At 38.9% G+C, this 20,548-nt stretch overlaps 1 protein-coding gene across 2 annotated transcripts; it reads left to right on the forward strand.

Annotated features, from left to right (window-relative positions):
• The first annotated feature begins 10,885 nt into the window (after window positions 1–10,885).
• LOC309629239 (putative RNA-binding protein Luc7-like 2) lies at window positions 10,886–16,868 on the forward strand. Of its 2 annotated transcripts, XM_082393026.1 has the most exons (2): window positions 10,886–11,292; window positions 11,540–16,868. In XM_082393026.1, exons 1-2 carry the CDS (start codon window positions 11,229–11,231, stop codon window positions 12,652–12,654), a joined length of 1,179 nt encoding a protein of 392 aa, XP_082249152.1. In that variant the 5' UTR covers window positions 10,886–11,228; the 3' UTR covers window positions 12,655–16,868. The 2 variants fall into 2 exon arrangements, with proteins under 2 accessions (XP_082249152.1, XP_082249151.1); XM_082393025.1 differs by lacking the exon at window positions 10,886–11,292 and having other exon boundaries at window positions 11,294–16,868.
• The last annotated feature ends 3,680 nt before the right edge of the window (window positions 16,869–20,548 follow it).

Consider the following 20,548-nt stretch of genomic DNA (forward strand, 5'->3'; position numbering starts at 1 on the left):
TTCTAAGAAGGCGTTATAAGTAAATTTAACCTTGAAAAATGAATTGTCTCTTCAACTATGCTATATCCTCTCGTTAATGTTTACAGTATTCATAGAAGAATTGATAGAGAATGTGCTGGAGAATCTAGGGAAATGTCGTTTAAAAAAATAAGCTTAACGTTTACCATTGCCTATGTTATATTGATTTTCTTAGTGGAAGTTTCATAAAGCCAAATTGCCTGTCCATGTTTTCCAGCATGTAGTATTTGAAAAAAATTATCCCACTGGAAACAATAATAAATGAATTTTCCTATAATTACCCTGGCCACAACCACTTAGTCTAGCTGCACTAGCATGAATGTTGGTGCAAGGCCCAGGAGGTCGGTACAAAATCAAACCTCAACAACCATAGCAACAGGCAGGAGCAGGCATAGGACTCCTAAAATTAGATTCTTTCTTTCACAAAGGCAGAATAACCGCTCACAAAGTTTGACTTAGAATCATGGAATGTTACAGCTTATGGTAAATCTGAGGACCAAACAGATGAGTGCAGCGATTAATTATTAATTGCTCCTCCCACACTCTCTGTTTTCCTACTCACCATCTCGCCACTTGGGCCGCTCTATGGAAGGGCCCTCACTGCTTTTGGATTACCAACAGTGGAGTAACCGAAACTCTCAAGCGCTCATTTTGTTAAGATCAAAAGCCTTGAGCCAAGAGTAAGGCAGGAAAGATCGAAAAGGTGTATCATAAGATGTGTGCTTTCTCAACCCTTCTACAACCCACCTAAAAGGCCTGTTTGACCTTTATTGTTGCTATCGTTATCTCAGTGCACCACGGTCTTCATATCCCTCCAGTGGTGGTTTGTGCTGAGCGTGAGGCCTGCGGTGCTGGAGGGCTTTTCTCAGTGTTCCTGTTCCACCCTCAGCTTTCATCAGTCCCTGCACACCTGCACCTCAGAGGGCATTTCTCTCCGAGCACTGGCCCCCTGCCTCAGCAGGAGACTGCTGTTGCTTATTGGGGGTGGTTTTGATTCTCCTAGTCTAGCCCCAAAATTAGGCATTCTGTGCACCTGGGCCTTGGGGATGGGGCCTTTTCAGTGCTCCTGCTTCTCTCCCCATGGCAACCAGACCTTCCCTTGTTTCTGAGGCTCCAAGAACAGCTCTCTCTGGTCTCCTGCCCGACCCTAATCTTGTGAGCATCCAGGGTAAGCCTATGGAGAAGAGTTTGGAAAACACTGTGAATTCCCCTCGTGAACCAGCCTCCCAGTTATCCTCAACTGATATGCTAGCCCACACATGGCCTATAGGAATTTACTGGCGTTTTAGATGATTTCTTCTTAGCTGCTTCCCTGAAGGCCACCTCTTCCTCCCTTGCTCTGCTAAAAGTAAAAGAGTTTGTATGTCCCATTCCTCCTCAAAGGGGTTTATTACTCTTTGAGATTCAGTTGCCTTAGCTGCCTTGCAACTTGGTTCTCTGATAGGTTTAAGAAAAGATAGGCTCTTTTAGACTATCTGGATTATTCCTGTTGTTAGTACAGAGGCAACATTTTTTTGTGTGTGGCTTTCCCTGTCCTAAACAAAAGTAGAACCTGTAGTCTCTCATTACTGTCCAAAACAAAATATCCTTTAAAATTCCTTAAACTTTTAAAAAGTCAATAGTCTCAGTGAAATGAAAGAAAATGAGAAACAACAGTGCTTTTGCCTACAGCAATTTCTCTGGCTTTCTCCTCCAAGGGTTGGGAAAAAAGATTGCCTTAGGCCAAATATCTGCCTGGTGAGCTCTGAAAGAATGGTATGGGATGTGTTCCCTAAAGCTTCTCACACATAGGGCTACAGAACTCAGGGTCCCGATCACTCAGTGTTATGGACTGAATGTTTATGTTGCCCTACAATTTTTGAAGATGGGGGTTTTACGTTGGTAATTAGGGTTAGATGAGGTCATGAGGGTAAGGCCTTCATGATGGAATTAGTGCCCTTACAGGAAGAGACACCAGAGAAGCTTGCTCCCCCATTTCAAGCACACAAAGAAGAGGTAATGTGAGCACACAGCAAGATGGCAACCACCTATAAGCCAAGAGAAGAGACTTCAGAATGAAGCCTACCTTGCCAGCACCTTGATCTTGGACTTCACAACATCCAGAACTGTGAAAAATACATGTCTGTATCAAAGCCACATAGTCTACAGTACTTTATTATAGCAGCCTGAGCACAGACACCTAGTATTGAACAGTCTAGAATTATCTGAGAGATATTAGACCAGTGAAAACTGTTATGGTTTGTCACTGGAGTGTGGAGATCTCTAATCCAGAGAGGTTTTAGTTATGGAGTGGCTTTTTTTACAGCCCCAGCATGGGCTTGTGTGGGTGAACCAAGCCATGTGAAGAGTTACAAAGGATGGACCTGTGTGATCTGAAGATCCAAAGTCACTCCTATAGGATGAACAAGAAAGAGGGCAGCAACATCTTCCAAAGGCTCTGAATAAAACACACGTTTTTCCAGATAGAGTACCCTAGTAGGGACTTCCCTTTTCTGTATCTTTCCTTTGCATACCTGAAGGTCTTCTTTTTAATTTAATTCATTCATCTAACAAATATTAGTGTTTACCATGTGCCAGGCACTGCCCTGGAAGGTTGGAATACATCAGAACACAAAACAAACGAAGAGCCCTATATCTAGTATGCAGTTTTCATTCTAGCAATGGGAGACAGAATTAAACAATATATGAGATACATAAGTAGATGATATAAAATAAGGAAATTTATAGGTGCTACAGAAAAAAAAAAGTAAAGGGAGTCAGAAGTGGTGTGGGTGATAAGTTACAGTTTTAAGTAGGGTAATCAGTGTGGACTCCAGTGCAAAGGTGGCATCTGGGCAAAGAATTCACTGAGGTAAGGGAGCTATCCAGGCAGATAACTGGGGAAAGAACGTTCCCAGCAGAGGGTGCAGCCCACAGAACGGCCCTGGGTGGGAACGTGCTCAGTGTGTTCCAAGAACAGTACAAAGACCAGAGGAAAAGCAAAGAGGAGAGCAGTGGGAGTGGATGTTAGAGAGGCGAGGGACGAGGTGGCAGGTTATAAAACTACAAGTAGCAGGGCTTATCTGGACATATTTTTTCTAAGCTCCATGCTGAATGCCCCTCCTATTGCTGAATGATCCCTCTCCTTTTGTATCTGGCTTCTTAAATAAAGAAGACTCTTATAATGTTCATGCTGGGCGTCACCAGACAGGGGTTGATTGGAGGGAGGCAATAGTTCAGTCCCAGGTTAATAATACAGCAGTGAATAGAACAGTTGTTACCAGATCATTGAAACAGGTCCCAGTCTAGATGATCAATAAGTAAAATGATTTAAAAAAATCAGTATCATTAGTAATCACCAAGATATAATTTCCTACTATTAATATAGATTATTTCTATAAAATCTAGTTGGACATACTGTTATTTAGTATTATCAGAGGTGGGGAAATAGAAACTCTCCGATCAGGAAGCATAAATTGGAAGCATAAATAGGTTACAACTTTACTGAATGGCAATTTGGCAATACATCAGCAGCTCCCTTAACTGGCCTCTTCTTAACCAGTTTTCTGAGTTAACCACCACCCACTGTTCTCTCTACAAAGCACACTGTCTAATACCATTTGCACACTGAATGCTTGAAGCTAGGGGGCTTCTCTCAAAACTACCTAAGTACTGCTGCTTTCTCAATGTTTAGTAACCAAAGGGGTTTATCAAGAGGATTATGTCTTCTCTAAACTTATCATTTCAGTTCTAGTCATTATTATAATTGTTATTTATTAAATATTATATAATCTGATGAAATGAAAATGAATTGTTTTTTCAGTGGGAACCATGTGCTTTGAAATGACTCAATGAATATACAGTTTTTAAAGAAAAAAAATTGCTATCAAATCAGATGTGGGTGAATCAAATGCAAAAGAAATTGTAAAAATTTTGAAAAGCTGCTTTTCAAGTGTTTTAAGTTCTCTCTCCATTTTAAGCAAAGTGAAACTAGAATCATAAATGATTTATTAATTATAGTTGTGATTTATGGAAAAAAGGTGGTTCAGAGTTCCAATCAATAAAATATACTATAAACAGAAAACAAAACAAACAGACAAAACTTTGGCCCAAAATTAAAATGCTGGCACATGAAAGTACATAAAGCAAATAAAATAAATAAGGTATGTATGTATCATTTTAATAGATTTCCTGCCTTCAACAACTTCTTTCAACTAGCCTATCACTCATAGGCAACAGGGCTTCAAATGTATAGGTCAAAACCTTAAAATCATATGGTCACATTCGCAGTCTAATAATGAGAAAACATCAGACAAATACAAACTGAGGGACATTCTACAAAATAGCTAACTTGTACAGTTCAAAATTGTCAAGGTCATGGAAAACAATTTGAAAAAGATGAGACATAGTAACTAAATACAACATAGTTATATGGATTGGAATCTGGAACAGAAAAAGAAAGATGTTAATGCTGAAGCTCAGTTTAATATTTACCAATGTTAATTTCTTAGTATTGGTAAATGTGCCATGGTTATGTAAGATGTACGTTAGGGGAAGCTGGCTGAACGGTATATAGGAATTTTCTGTACTATCTTTGCAACTCCTCTGTAAATCTAAAATTATTCAAAATAAAAATCTTTTTAACTATATGGGAAAAATCCCCTTTACCCAGTTCTAGAAATTCTACTGCTGATAGTTTACTCTAAGGAAATAATTTAAGATGTATGCAAAGGTTTAGCCATAAGCTGTTAATTGAAAATAACTTATATGTACAAAATAGGTGATTGGTTAAATATAATTATGTATTATAATCAATAGCATATTTCCTAGCTATTAAAATACTATTTTAGAAGTATTTTTAATTATATGGAAAAAATATTTATTATATAATATTAAGTGAAAAAAAAGGAGATTTGAAACTAGGCTGTAGAGTATGAACTCATTTGTATGTGTGATTATATATACACTCCCACAGAATGCACAAACACACACACACACACACACACACAAGCATGCACAGAAAAAATATTTGGAGGGCCAAAGATTTTAATAAGGGTTATTGCTAGATTTTGAGATCAATGTTGCTTTATTTTCCCCAAATTTAAAAATGTATTGCATTTTATGATTTAACTATGTCCAATGAACTTCAATTTTTTTTCTTTCTTCCTTTTTTTTAATGCCCAGTGCGGAGGTAGAACTTTCTATTTTTTTCTTTCTCTTCTTCTTCCCTTTCTCTCTCTCTCTCCTTCCCTCCTTCTCCCCATCTCTTACCCTTCCTTCCTTTCTCCCCTCCTTCCTTCTTAAGATAAACTACTGATATTATCAATATCTTTGAAACTGCCTGAGGGAACCACACTTGCATAAGATTAGTGGCTTCCTGGGATACAAGAGTACAGGAGCTCAAACCACTTTGCCCCAAGATTCAAGATTACTGAAATTTGTTAGAATAGATTAGGATAACCCCAACAGAAGCCCAGTGACAAGGAAAGGCAAAAAAAAAAAGCCATGGAAATAAAGTCACCACAGAGGCAGGAAAAGATAGTACCAGATGACATGTCTGACAAAAGAGAGGTTCTACATAGAGGAACCTATCCCAAATCAGTCTTGCCACAGGCAGGCTGTGTCTTCCTGAAGTAATTATGTGAATGAATCTAAAACGCTAGAATATAAGGGCCCCGGGGTAATTTTACCATGAAACACCTTTGTCCTAGTGCAGCACTGAGGAACGTGTTGGGGAGTAAGACGATCCTTCTTTGAAATCTTAAACCATCAGTGGACAATAAATGATCTGCACTGACTGATGCAGAAGCTGCTGGAGCATAAGTTCATCCTAAACGTCATCTTCGCAGACACCAGCTGTTCTAAATGATTACTGAACTTCTGGTTGTCTCCAGCTTCAGCGGCAACATCACGAGGCAGCAGCACAGCGCTGGAGCAGGTAGTGGCTTTTTAACAAGCAACCAACATCTGTTGGCAGTTTTGAAGTCCGCCAGCTCAAGGGGTGGCGTTGCCAGATTTAGCAAACTAAAATATGGGACTCCCAGTTAAATGTGAATTTCAGAGAAACAATAAATAATATTTTAGTACAAGGTTTCCCAAATGTTGCTTGGGACCTACTTATAATAAAAAGATATATATATATATATATATATATATATATATATAATTGTTTATCTGAAACTTCATTTAATTGGAAATCCTGTATTTTATCTGACAACCCCATCAAAATGATGAGTCCAAATCCCCTCTGTAACAAGATAAGCATATATTACTTCTCATTTTTCTAACTTAATATGTTACTAAATAAAATAATATAATGGGAAACATTTTTGTTAGATTTTGTTTGTAGTAGCTCTAATGCCTTAGCAGGCTGATATTATAAAGAAGAGAAAACAAGGGAGGAGGCAGCTGACCTCAGGCACTCTTCTAGTAAGTGGCGTCCTATTACCCTTGAGCTAGAAGTCTCTACAGATTGGATTGAAGAAAGAATTTTTAGCCACAGGAATTATTTATTTTTGGCTGTGTTGGGTCTTCATTGCGATGCGCGGGCTTTCTCTAGTTGCGGTGAGCGGGGGCTACTCTTCGTTGCGGTGCACGAGCTTCTCATTGCAGTGGCTTCTTTTGTTGAGGAGCACGGGCTCTAGGCGCGCAGACTTGAGTAGTTGTGGCACGCGGGCTCAGTAGTTGTGCAGGCTCAGTAGTTGCGGTGCACGGGCTTAGTTTCTCCGCGACATGTGGGATCTTCCCGGACCAGGCTCGAACCCGTGTCCCCTGCATTGGCAGGCGGATTCTTAACCACTGCGCCACCAGGGAAGCCTCTAGCCATAGGAATTATGTTAGGCATTGTTTGCAAGAAATATAAAAGCAATAAAGCTGGCAAGAAGACAGGAACAAGCAGGACTGGTCCTTGGAATATGAAAGGGAGTTTGGGAGGGAGATGAGTGTCAGGGAAAGAAATTGGATTTCTTGCTAACCTGCTATCTAAGTAGGTAAAGTCAAATATAACACTTGGAAACGTGGTTCACTGCTGGGGGAAGTTATTCACACCTCAACTGTAATTTGGGACACCTGGAACTGCATCTGCAAGAATCATTTGTCACTTCAGCAGTAAAGAATAATGATTATTAAGAAACAAAAGAAATAAGCCAAGCTTTTGAAGTCAGGAACTCAGGCAAGAAAAGTGACAGAAATCAGATAGGTTACTGATGTCAATCAAGGCAAGCAAATCTGGAATCTACAAAACTGTTATGATCAACACCCCTGCCATAAGGGACATGGAAGAGCCTAATTCCAAGGCCAGAAGTACTTGACCTCTTAATATTTCCTGCCAAAGGCGGAAGATGGTGGGCAAACTCAGGGCTCCCTGGGGCTGCAGGTGACTGCAGGGACATTAGAATAGTTACCCTTGTGTTCCTACCGTCTAGGCCTTTCTTGCATATAAATCATTCAAACTGTTTGGAAAGAACTGATATTACAACTAGAGTCCTAACATAAGATATAGGTTAAACAACATAAGATATAGGTTAAGTCCTTTCTTCAGTAACAAAAAGATACAGCCCTTTTGCACTAATCCACTTTGCAACCATGATTCCATTTGCAATACAGTGAATAACTAAGTGCTTAATAAATGCTTTTTGTTGGGAATGAGAATGTTTTGAATGGTAACAGAAGGGCCAGAAGGAGACTTGAAGGGAAAACTGACTGCCACCCATACAGAGACCAACTTGACAGAAAAAGTCAGCTGGGCAAATATTTGACTTACTGTACTTGTTTCTATCTGTCTTTGTCCCAAAAAGTTTTAAGAGGGCTTAGCTGGGCAAATGTGTTCTTGCTTGGTAGCCTAGCAAAGAACACACATGATGGGAATGAGTTATCCCTTTCTAGTTGTGCTGCGTTTTCTTCAGCAAGGGTTCAGTTCCTTCTGGGATGGGTAAATCCAACCAAAAAGTTTTAAGAGGGCTTAGCTGGGCAAATGTGTTCTTGCTTGGTAGCCTAGCAAAGAACACACATGATGGGAATGAGTTATCCCTTTCTAGTTGTGCTGCGTTTTCTTCAGCAAGGGTTCAGTTCCTTCTGGGATGGGTAAATCCAATTAAACAATTACTAAGTCTCCATGTTACATTCCATCTACAAATATGTTCTTCATATTTGTTCCTCAGCACATATTTGCTAGGAAATATTAAAAAGACTTCAAATCAACTGTTAAATTATAGAAATTAACTCGCTTAAGCATTTCTCAGGTCCTACTATGTACAAGAACCTTTGCTTTGTGTTAAAAAAATATTTTTTGTTGGAACCAAGCAGTCCATCTTCTAGGCAAATAATTAAGAAGTTCATGAACATTCTCAAAAGCGGCAAAAAATGGAAGCAACCCAAAAATTCATCAATAGTAAAATTGATAAATAAATTGTCAAATATTCATACAATGAAATATTATTCATCAATGAAATGAATAAGTGCAACCTGTTCTCATCAACATGAGTGAATCTGAAAATCATTTGGCTGAAATCATGGACAAATTCATGCAGTATGACTCAACTGGTATAAAGTTTAAGATTTGGGGAAACTAAACAATATAATAATGTCGAAGGATAGATATCTAGGTGGCAAAATTATAAAGAAAATCAAGGGGAATAAAAATTTAGGATAGAGGCTACTTCTGTTTCAGAGGTAAAAGAGATACATTTGGCAAGGTGTCTCTGAAGGGCTGATACCATCCTATTTCCTAAGGCTGGATGGTGGGTACAGAGATATTTACTTTACTATTATTTAAACATTACATATAGGTTTTACACACTTCTTTGTATGTATGATATATTTCAAAGATTATTTTTAAAACAGAGGTTTAAAAAATAATTGAAGGGGAAGCCCCTAAGGGATATTTTTTCTATTTGGATATCTCAGAAATACCAAGTCTATAAAACATATTTTAATTAACTACTATGTGTAAAATAGATAGCTAGTGGGCACATGCTATATAGCACAGGGAGCTCAGGTCTGTGCTCCATGATGACCTAGATGGGTGGGATGGTGGGGGGGAGGGAGGTCCAAGAGGGAGGGGATATATGTATACATATAGCTAATTCACATCACTGTACAGCAGAAACTAACACAACATTGTTAAAGCAATTATACTCCAAGAAAAAAAATTTTTTTAATTAAAAAAAAGAGCTTTCTCTAGGTTTTTATAAGTATTCAGATGTTGATGTACAATGGGTAATTTAGATGATCACTATTATGGAAGGAATGTGGAGAAATGAAGAATATCTCTAAGAATATATGTTCTCCATCTTTGGCTTTAAGATAGTCACATCTTGTTAAATAAGAAACCGTATTTATATTTAGGATAAATTTAAATAGAGACAATGAATTAACTGAGATGACATCATACTATACATGACTATGATATCTATTAGCTGAGAGTAATCAATTGAATGCCAAACAAAATTAAGCCTCAAAACCAACTGGATAAGTCAACCATCCTATTATACAGATGGTGAGACTTTGATACAGAGCTAGCCAGTATTAAAAATATAATATTCGTGTTTTTTAAAAATTTTTATTAGAGCACTTAATTCAGAGACCAGTTTTTCTTTTGTAGTGAGAAAAAGAAAAAATAATTTTTAAACATATTTACCAAAGAAAAGGTAATGGAATTGGAATTGTTTTACCTGGAGGAAAAAAAACTAAAAAGCAATTGATGGCTGGCCTCAGACCCATGAAGGGTTTACACAGGAGACCCTGAGCAGATGTTTCCTGTGTCTGGAGAAGAATAAACAAGAGACATTGTATCTAAGTTGAACAGGAGTAGATAGATAGATAGATACATACATACATACACACACAGACATATATATATGTACATTAATGTATGTTTGTTGTTTGTAAATACATAAATCTGGAAGGATATGTAACAATGGTTAACTGGAATTTACTTCTGAGGAATAGCATCAGGAGAGAGTCAGACTTGGGATATGAATCTTTAACTTTCTATGCTTCTGTATTATATGATTTTTTTTAATTAACAAAGTATTACTTTTTACTTTTCTAATTTAAATTGTTAATAAAGAAAAAATTGTGATAGGGTTGGACAGCATGGTAGCTCTGATACTGAGTCTGTTATCCTTGTTACCCTATTATCCCTCCAACTGGAAATAAAGGACTCTTAACCATAAGCATTGTCTTAGTCAAGCATAATTTAGTTGTAGGAAATAGAAATTCACTTGAGCACTCTTAAGTAAAATTATTCCAGAGGACAGGAGTATATCTGGGATGGTCAGGAAATGGAAAGCTGACAGGAACTCTCCAGCTCAAATGTTATCTTTTCCCTGCTCCTCTGTGCTTATTTGCTTTACTCTTCTCTTTTTCTACATGTATAGATATGGTGTCCTCCATCTCTGAATCTACATTATTTTCCAAGACTAGCTTCTACAACCAACTACCTAAAAATTCTAAATCATGTTTTCAAGTCCCATATTGTCTCCTTAAAGTCAATCATTTGTACCAGAGTGTTAGATTTTCATGTCCATTTTGCCGGTTCACAGGGATGGAATGTGAGCTCTGAGAATGAGAAATGGCCAGGTTTTCTGAGATTGAATGTGGGACAGGAAGGGAAGAATAGCATCTTTTCTAAAGGGTCCTAAACGATTGTAATGGCCTGCTAAGGTTTAACTTTTGGGAATATGCTATCTACTCCATATAGTCCAAGGTTTAATACTATATATATTTATAATACTATACTTATATGTGATTTTTTTTAGTAATATTATCTTTGAATTTTCATCAGACTACTTTATCCATGAAATTTTATATCAAAATTATTCAGAAAAGATACACTTAAAAGGATATGGGGGAGCGTGCGCGCTCACGTCGCGGCGACGGTGGCGGCGAGCGGCGTCAGAGCTTGAAGCGGGGGCTGACGTCTTCCGGCGGGTGGCGGTGTTGGAGACGAGAGCTTGGTTAGCCGGCATTGCTTCTGTCCCAGGAACCCGACGGAGAGTGAGGGAACGAGGGTCGCTTTCGGGGGCTGCTGCCTTCCACGTACGCGTCGTCGTGAGGAGCGCAGCCCGGACTCTCCTGCAACCCCTCCCGCTCCCTTTTCCGCACGCCTCGAGGCAGCGGCGGCAACCGAGACAGCGTCTCACCTTCCGCCACCCCTTCCCCTTGTCCCCCCGCCCGAGAGGACCCGGTCTGCGCCCCACCCCCGTCCATCCGCCCGCTACGCCGCCGCCATGTGGGCGCAGGCCCAGATGCGCGCGATGCTGGACCAGTTGATGGGCACCTCCCGGGACGACTAAGAGGATTTACCAATGAACCCATGTTTACAAGTCCACGATATTATTTAGCTGAAATGACTGGATTTTCACTGCTGTGTTGGGCCAGAAGGCCCTGGTGGTGGCAACCGCCTGTGTGCCACTGAAAATCGTGCCGATGCCTGGCATACTGCATAAATGGAAGCAGGGTACCGCGTTCAGTGTATCTATGCCTGCCTACTTCAGTCTGCAAGGGAGTGTCAGAAACGCCCCGCATTCGCCGAGCCGAGATACTACTCGTCAACGGATCAAATTCAGTGATGACAGAGTGTGCAAGAGTCACCTTCTGAATTGTTGCCCCCATGATGTCCTGTCTGGAACTAGAATGGATCTTGGAGAATGTCTGAAAGTCCATGACCTGGCTTTAAGAGCAGATTATGAAATTGCATCCAAAGAACAAGATTTTTTCTTTGAACTCGACGCTATGGATCATCTAAAGTCATTCATTGCAGATTGTGATCGAAGAACAGAAGTGGCTAAGAAAAGATTAGCAGAAACTCAGGAAGAGATTAGTGCTGAAGTTGCAGCAAAGGCAGAACGTGTTCATGAGTTAAATGAAGAAATCGGTAAATTGTTGGCTAAGGTGGAACAGCTAGGAGCTGAAGGGAATGTGGAGGAATCCCAGAAAGTAATGGATGAAGTAGAGAAAGCACGGGCAAAGAAAAGAGAAGCAGAGGAAGTTTATCGGAATTCTATGCCAGCTTCCAGTTTCCAGCAGGAGAAACTTCGAGTCTGTGAAGTTTGCTCTGCCTATTTAGGTCTTCATGATAATGACAGACGACTGGCTGTTCATTTTGGGGGTAAACTGCATCTGGGATTTTTTGAAATAAGAGAGAAGCTTGAAGAATTAAAGAGAGTTGTAGCTGAGAAGCAGGAGAAAAGAAACCAGGAACGCCTGAAAAGAAGAAAAGAAAGGGAGAGAGAAGAAAGGGAGAAGCTGAGGAGGTCTCGATCACGTAGCAAGAATCCTAAAAGATCCAGGTCCAGAGAGCATCGCAGACATAGGTCTCGCTCCATGTCACGGGAACGGAAAAGGAGAACTCGATCCAAATCCCGGGAGAAACGCCATCGCCACAGGTCCCGCTCCAGCAGCCGTAGTCGCAGCCGCAGCCACCAGAGAAGTGGGCACAGTTCTAGAGACAGGAGCAGAGAGCGATCCAGGAGGAGATCCTCAAAAGAGAGATTCAGAGAACACGACTTAGCATCACGTGACAGAGACAGGAATTCAAGAGACAGATCACCTCGTGACAGAGATCGAAAAGATAAGAAGCGGTCCTATGAGAACGCTAATGGCAGATCAGAAGACAGGAGGAGCTCTGAAGAGCGCGAAGCAGGGGAGATATAATTAGCTGTGTACATATCCTCAATCCTTAAGCTTCCTCTGGAGTTACATACTATTGTTTAGTTTACAGCTGTTCAGGGTGACACAGTGAGCAGTTCCAGACACCGATCCAGCTAGGCTAGGTGTATAGCATCTAACTTGATCTGAGCTTGTTTTCTTTGATGAAGCCTAAAACTACATCCATAGTTTCTGGTGAACTTGTAATACACTTCTGAAGGTACAGTTTTCTATAATAAGATGCTGATGTCTTTATTCTTTCTAGTAGGAGTGATAGTGAATGAATTGTGTTACTTGCCTTGGGATTTTTTGAACATTTGTAAAATGCTGTCTTCCTTTCTCGTCCAAAAAACAGCAACTTTGGGAATTTCTTTTTAATCCTTCTTCCTTTGACTCTGTATCCCCTGATACCTCTACCCTCTAATTGTAAGAGAAAGGGGTGCAGGGAAGCAATATAACTTCTGTTCTAAGGTTCTAGTCCCATTATTAATTACTAGCTGATTACAGTTCAGAACATTTATACTGGAATGTGTGCTGGAGAAATTTAACATACTGGGAGTTTTGTTTGTCTGACGGTGCCTATTTTAGAGTGGGAAGTTGAACAGCTGTTGCATTACATGCTTTGCTTTTTTATTGAAATTTTGAAATCAAACATGTCTTGATTTTTCTGTTCTATTGAATAGCTACGTTCAGGATGTTTTGAGATGGGGGGTGGGGGCAGGGACTCTTTCATAAGCACTTCTTGTTTTATTTTGTGTGTGTGAAGTATAAAGATTACACCCTTATTGTAAAAAATAATAAAATGAAAATCACCACCACCATCAAAAAAAAAAAAAAAAAAAAAAAAAAAATGAGGGACTTCCCTGGTGGCACAGTGGTTAAGAATCCGCCTGCCAATGCAGGGCACACGGGTTCGAGCCCTGGTCCGGGAAGATCCCACATGCCGCGGAGCAACTAAGCCCGTGCGCCACAACTACTGAGCATGCGCTCTAGAGCCCACGAGCCACAACTACTGAGCCCATGTGCTGCAGCTACTGAAGCCCGTGCGTCTAGAGCCAGTGCTCCGCAACAAGAGAAGCCACCACAATGAGAAACCCACGCACTGCAACGAAGAGTAACCCCCGCTCGCTGCAACTAGAGAAGCCCGTGCGCAGCAACGAAGACCCAACGCAGCCAAAAATAAATATAAAATAAATAATTAAAAAAAAAAAAAAAAGGATATGGGCTGCTTTATAAATCAGAAGCATCTCTGCAAATTCCAAAACCTGGGAGAAGCCTAGTGAACGTAAAATACCAGTTCCAGGGCTTCTCTGGTAGCGCAGTGGTTGAGAATCTGCCTGCCAATGCAGGGGACACGGGTTCGAGCCCTGGTCTGGGAAGATCCCACATGCTGCGGAGCGACTAGGCCCGTGAGCCACAATTGCTGAGCCTGCACGTCTGGAGCCTGTGCTCTGCAACAAGAGAGGCCGCGATAGTGAGAGGCCCGCGCACCGCAATGAAGAGTGGCCCCCACTTGCCACAACTAGAGAAAGCCCTCGCACAGAAACGAAGACACAACACAGCCATAAATAAATAAATTAATTAATTAAATAAAATACCAGTTTCAACAGGAAAGGTGCAAATAGCAAAAGTCACCTTGGGACGATAGAGGAAGACAGCAGGTCATCAATTCCAAATAACTTTAATGGTAGTATGTCCATGGAAATGATGTCAGTTTCCTCTAGACAAGACAGACCATCTCTGGTGTTTTGGTGAATGTCTGAGGTGGAGAGACAGGCTGAAAACAAGTCATAACATCAGTTATATTGGTGAAGATAATGTGTGCAAAATGAGCAAAAGAACATAAAATTGAAAAGTTCCTATATTAGGTATAGACAGACAACGGCAATCAGGTCAAATTAAGGAAAAAACCTTTTGAGGGGATAATTTTTACTGCTATGACCCTGGAAGTGAATTTTCTACTCCTTTGTTTCTCATCTTTATTTCAATAGTACCTTCCTTCAAACTGGACATGTAACTGAGCAAAAGATAATTGAGACGTGAGAAATTTATTTACAATGAGAATATATCCATTGGGAATCATATCTTAATAGCTTGGCATTGTACATTTGATCATGCAAATTTTTTTTCAGTCAAGAAAGATAAGAAAAAGTACAGCCTAGATCAAGGACTCTTTCAAAGTAAGCTAGCTTCAATGTATTAATAAAGAGTTCCAGAAATTGGTTCAGTGTAAATAAAGTATTAGATAATGAATGAATATAATCTAAACTAGAAGATTTTTATTTAATATTATCTATTCTTAAGTCCATTCATTTGATTGGTATTAGGAGATGGAAGTAATGTGCCAATAGTTTTCTAAATGTATAGATTCTTCGCTACAGCTAGAACTTTAAACTTTGCTTAGGTATGCAATCTTGAGGATGTGTGCTATTGGTAAGCTCCAAATAAGATTCATTAAGACACAGTAGAGAGCTCAGTGCATTTTAAAAATCATATCTGAACAATCTATTTTAAACATTTTTCCTTGCATGTTAAAAACATCTTTCCAATTAAAAAATAGACATAAATTCAAAGAAAATGATTTGTGGGGTAACCACTTGCTTTAATTTAAACTAGCAGTTCACTGTTCTCAGAGTATAATTCCCAGACCATCAGCATAAGCTCCACCTAGAGACTTCTTGGAAATACAAAATGTTGGGCCCCACCCAGACCTACTGACTCAGAAACTCTGGGGGTAGGGCCCAGCAATTTTAAAAAGCCTTCCAGATGACTCACATGCACACTAAAGTTTGAGAATCACAGCTTTTTATTACCATTCTACTCTGATGACCTTTACTGAAAAAAGGGAAAATAATCTAGGCCATTTATAGAAATGAATTCCCCATCAAAATGCCTGCAAATGTATTTTTAAGCCTTGATGGATTAATCATTCAGCCTGGGACATAAAGATTAACTGAAATAATTGCAATTCAGCAGCCTTTAAGCATTACATTATTTTAGATAAAAGAAGGCAAGTTTCCATTTTTCAGGTGAAAAGTATTACAATAGTATTAAATAATTTTTCTTTTGCTATTGAAGATTCTAATTATGGCATTCTCTGTAATCACAGCACTGCAGAAATGATAATCTGATAATGAGAATGTTTGTTTAATGAGGTTGTCTAATTCAGAACTTAAATTGAAATTTTTGGAGTAAGTTTTCCCCTGGCCTGAAGATTTTTATACTGGTATTTCATGTTCCAAAAGATCATTCTTTATTCATATCTCATTTTTCTCACCTTCATATTTTTCCCAGGCATGAAACTTCTAAGGACTTCAAAGTATGTTGTAAATGCTAGTTAACATAGGGAAGTGATTACTATCTATTTTATGGCCTAATTACTCTGTTTCTTTTTCCTACATCTCTCTCCATGCTTTGCAGATCACCCTTGTTGGTCTACAAGAGCCCTTAGAGGCTAGAAATATTGTCCAGGGATTAAGGAAGCTAATTATAGGTTGGGAAGCCAATTTGAGTTGCTGAAGATATTAACAAAAATTTTACAAGACTTTCAAAAAAAATCTCTTTGGATAGATTTTTAGGCCTAATCAAGCTTTCCTGCAGACAAATAGCCCATTTTAAAATAGCCTCATTTAAATTACATTATTCTGAAGGAAGGTTTTAAATTCACTGTCATTTATACAGAAATAAATTATTACTTTGATCAGAAAGGAGAAAGACATTGTAGACAAAGGCAGGAAAACAAATCCACACTTACATTTTTTTAAAAAACTATGTAAGTTATGTAAAAAAAAAATTAGTCCTGTTCATTCACAAATTTTTTTCCCTTTTGGGTTTACAAATAGAATAAGAAATTTTCTTTTTTTAGATCTCTGTTTCTCTTGAGTATATATTATCAGTTATTTAACTTTGAAAGAAAATGTATATAAAGTATAACTTGAGAAAAACCTTAGATATTATTGAATTAAAAGTTGATAACTAAAAATTATCCTTTATATAAGTTTTATGATGAATATAATTTAGATATAACACATCTTAAGATATTCTCATTACAGCTACCCAGACTTGCAGCCAAACCTTCCCTAAAAGGTAGCCAAACATTTGAGGCCACTCATTCAGTACCAAATATAGATTTCTTAATCACTGGTGGTAGTATTATTATTGGATATAATAGCTTGGAGTTATAGCAGGATATAATGTTACTACTATAATATTTAGTCAAAGATCCAGGAATACCAGAATTTTGTCCCAGTAACATATCCACTTATTTAGTCGATACATATTTATTGAGCACCTACTACTTGCCAGGTTCTAGGGATACAGTTATGAACAAAACACAGCATATTGCTACTTTCATGGAACTGATGTTCTATGTGGAGTGACAGACCATAAACAAATATATTGAATAAATATTTAATGTATCAGATGTCAAAAAGTGCTGAGATGAAAAAGTCAGTTAAGGGACAAGAAAGTGGGTGGGATATAAGTGGACAGGGAAAGCTATTCTTTTTTTATAAGGGAGTCATATTAGGAAAGGCTTCTCTAAAAAGGTGACAGTTGCAGAGAGCAGAAAATTAAGGAAGGGAAGAAGCTTTATGAACATATGGGTTAAGAGTGAGTGATGAGTTAGTGAGGGGGAGTTGAAGATGATGAAGTATTAGGTAGCAAGCCCAATATCACTAAGGGCTGTGTAAAATAAGGTACATCCTTTGGGTTTCATTCTGAGTCAGAGACAAAACATTGAAGTGTTTAGAGCAGAAGTGTGACATGGGTTTTTTAATAATCACTCTCGCTGCTGTATGAGTGGCAAAGCTGAAAGCAAGGGCATACATTGGAGACTATTATAATAGCCCAGGCAAGAGATGATAGAGACTTGGAGTAAGATGGTAGAGGTAGATGGAATGAAAACTGGTCACATTTTGGATATATTTAAAGGTAGAGCCAAGAGAGTTTACTTATGAATTGGTGTGGGATGTGAAAAAAAAAAAAAAGAGAAGAATCAAGGATGATTCAGGGTTTGAGACTTGAGCACTAGAAGGAATGAAGCTCAGCAGAAAATATACGTATGGCAGGAGCAAGAGAAGTTTCTTTACTATTAGTGGAAATTTTGACTTCTTAGAAGACTTATCACATCAGTTGAAGGAGAACCTAGTAGGAAAAGGAAATAATCTGACAAGAGAGAGCAGTGTCCAGAAAAAATGAGGGCCATTCCCAACAGAGCAGCCTGTAAGAGGTGAGCAGGACATTTGTGGGAGACAGAGACACTTGTGGACCATCTTCACGTGCCCTATAGACAACAGACCCCTCAGCATTGAGCATCCTCAGATTCAGGTCAGAGTTGGAGATAAGGAAAATGGATGACACCATATAATAATATGCAATGGAACTTAGCAATTATGATAAAACATCCCCAGGGATCCTTCAGAAATAACTGTAGGAAATTCTGCAGGAGGCTGGAGGTTCTGCAATAGCAGATGTGAAGAAGAGCCATCAAACAAAGGTTAAATTTAGTTTCACATTTATTTCATTTAAATAGAGTATGGCTAATCTAGGATTTCTTACATGTTTCTTTGGTTTTAGAGATTTTTATAAGCAAGAAATGAGAAATTTCTTTCATGCTGCCATTTTTCGCTAGTGGAATGTTTTGCAATTATTTTTCTATATTATATAGAAAACAAAAATTCTAAAGTGGCATAAAATACATTTAAAATGCCTAAAACCTTTCTTTCCATATGATTTTATCAATAAAAGATATATACAGCTATCAATAAAATTTTCAACACTAAAAGAAACAAATCGGATTTTTTTTTGTTTTTTTCCTAATTTATTTATTTATTTATTTATTTTTGGCTGTGTTGGGTCTTCGTTTCTGTGCGAGGGCTTTCTCTAGTTGTGGCAAGCGGGGGCCACTCTTCATCGCGGTGCGCGGGCCTTTTACTATCGCGGCCTCTCTTGTTGCGGAGCACAGGCTCCAGACGCGCAGGCTCAGTAGCTGTGGCCCACGGGCCTAGTTGCTCCGCGGCATGTGGGATTCTCCCAGACCAGGGCTCGAACCCGTGTCCCCTGCATTGGCAGGCAGATTATCAACCACTGCGCCACCAGGGAAGCCCCAAATCGGATTTATATGTGATGTTACTTATTTTGATATTTCTTATGCACGCTATTTGTGCTCTTCTAGAATCAGATGTATAAAGATAGTTTACCAACAGCTTCATTTGAGATAGGTATGTTCTAAGATATATTACATCTTTATGTGGACAGGATACACAGTGCATGCTGCAGCTGATATTTTAAATCACTACAAATATAGTGAAAGAGATATGAGACTTTTCATATCATATCTAGGAATATAAACACCTCTTTTCTAAATATACAATAACAACTGTCAGTAAGAGCTGATCATTATTTATGTAATAGAAAAGATGCATTTGGCTTTTGTGATACACACAGCTATTTTTCTCAATTATTCTTGCCATTTCACTCACCATACCAAGAACTACCTCAGAGTTAAGAAACAATGACCATTTTCTTCCAGGAACAAAGTGAGAATTATTTTGTTTCATGATGCGATTTTTCTTTCACAGTTCTGAAAGCCTTGCTGGTGTTGAGGAGTTATTTCTTAAAATCTTCTTCACACCAAAGATAGGGTAAAAAAGAGAGAGAAACCATCAATATAGTGCTATTTTCATATTTTAATGGGTCACTGAAGAGAAATTAAGATCCAAATGTTTAGGAACAGTTTTAAGATCATAATTGATGGAGTCCCAAATAGAAGACTGAGTTTCTGGCTTAATTCACTTTGATAGAAAAAGTGAACCCAATGAGTTAGGTGGGAAGTACAGATCTATTACAAAGCTTTGCTTTTTAGAGCAAACTTATGACAATTAGGAACAATTAGGAACCAAAGTATATTAAAAACCACTGCTTATGTGTTTATCCTGGATCATATGCTGGTGAGCTTGTCATTGTGAAAAGGAATATAAGGAACTATTTCTACAAAATCTCTAATTAACCCAGGGGACTTTCCACAGAATTTATAGCCTAACAAGGATTCTAAATGGATTTAAACATAGGCAAATATAGCTGTTGCATTTTCATGAATAACTCTCAAGGGATACAATTGACATGAAATAAGGATATCACTTCTCCTTTCCAAATACCAGCACCACTTCCAAGATGTGGGGAGAATTTCAGTGGGATACAAGAAGATTCCTTGAGTGCAACTTGGAACATAAACTCCATTATAGTAGGGAGTCTATTGGTCTTGTTCATCACTATATCTTTAGCAGCTGCCACAGTGTCTGGTCCATAATAGGAGCTCAATAAATATATTCAATACATGATTGAGCCTGTTCAGGAAACCATACATATTAGATGTATGATAACTATGAGTTGCTATGATGTATGCATTCCCTGACGTGTGGGAGTGAGCCAAAAGGAAAGATTATCTGCAAGTGTTGGAGTAACTCTCTTCAGGGCCAATTAAAGAACTTCCTATGGGCTTCCTGCCCATGCAGGGGACACAGGTTCGAGCCCTGGTCCGGGAAGATCCCACATGCCAGAGCAACTAAGCCCATGTGCCACAACTACTGAAGCCCACGCACCTAGAGCCCGTGCTCCACAACAAGAGAAGCCACCGCAATGAGAAGCCTGCACGCCGCAATGAAGAGTAGCCCCCACTCGCCACAACTAGAGTAAAGCCTGCGCACAGCAACAAAGACCCAATGCAGCCAAAAATAAATAAATAAAGTTATTTAAAAAAAAAAAAAACCTTCCTATGATCTCATTTGAAAGGTTAAATTAATTACAGGAAAAGCTATCTACAGGTTAAATCTTTGAGCCTGTACCATGCACTGTTGGTGTCCCACCCACATCCCCTTGAGCTTTCACCAGTATAGTCCCC

This window comes from Balaenoptera borealis, assembly GCF_965194805.1.
Source record: "Balaenoptera borealis genome assembly, chromosome: 5".
Taxonomy (NCBI): Eukaryota; Metazoa; Chordata; class Mammalia; order Artiodactyla; family Balaenopteridae; genus Balaenoptera; species Balaenoptera borealis.

What these genes read in the sequence shown, in the direction of transcription:
- LOC309629239 (XM_082393025.1), top strand. Translation starts at nt 11,428, where the DNA reads ATGCCTGGCATACTGCATAAATGGAAGCAGGGTACCGCGTTCAGTGTA.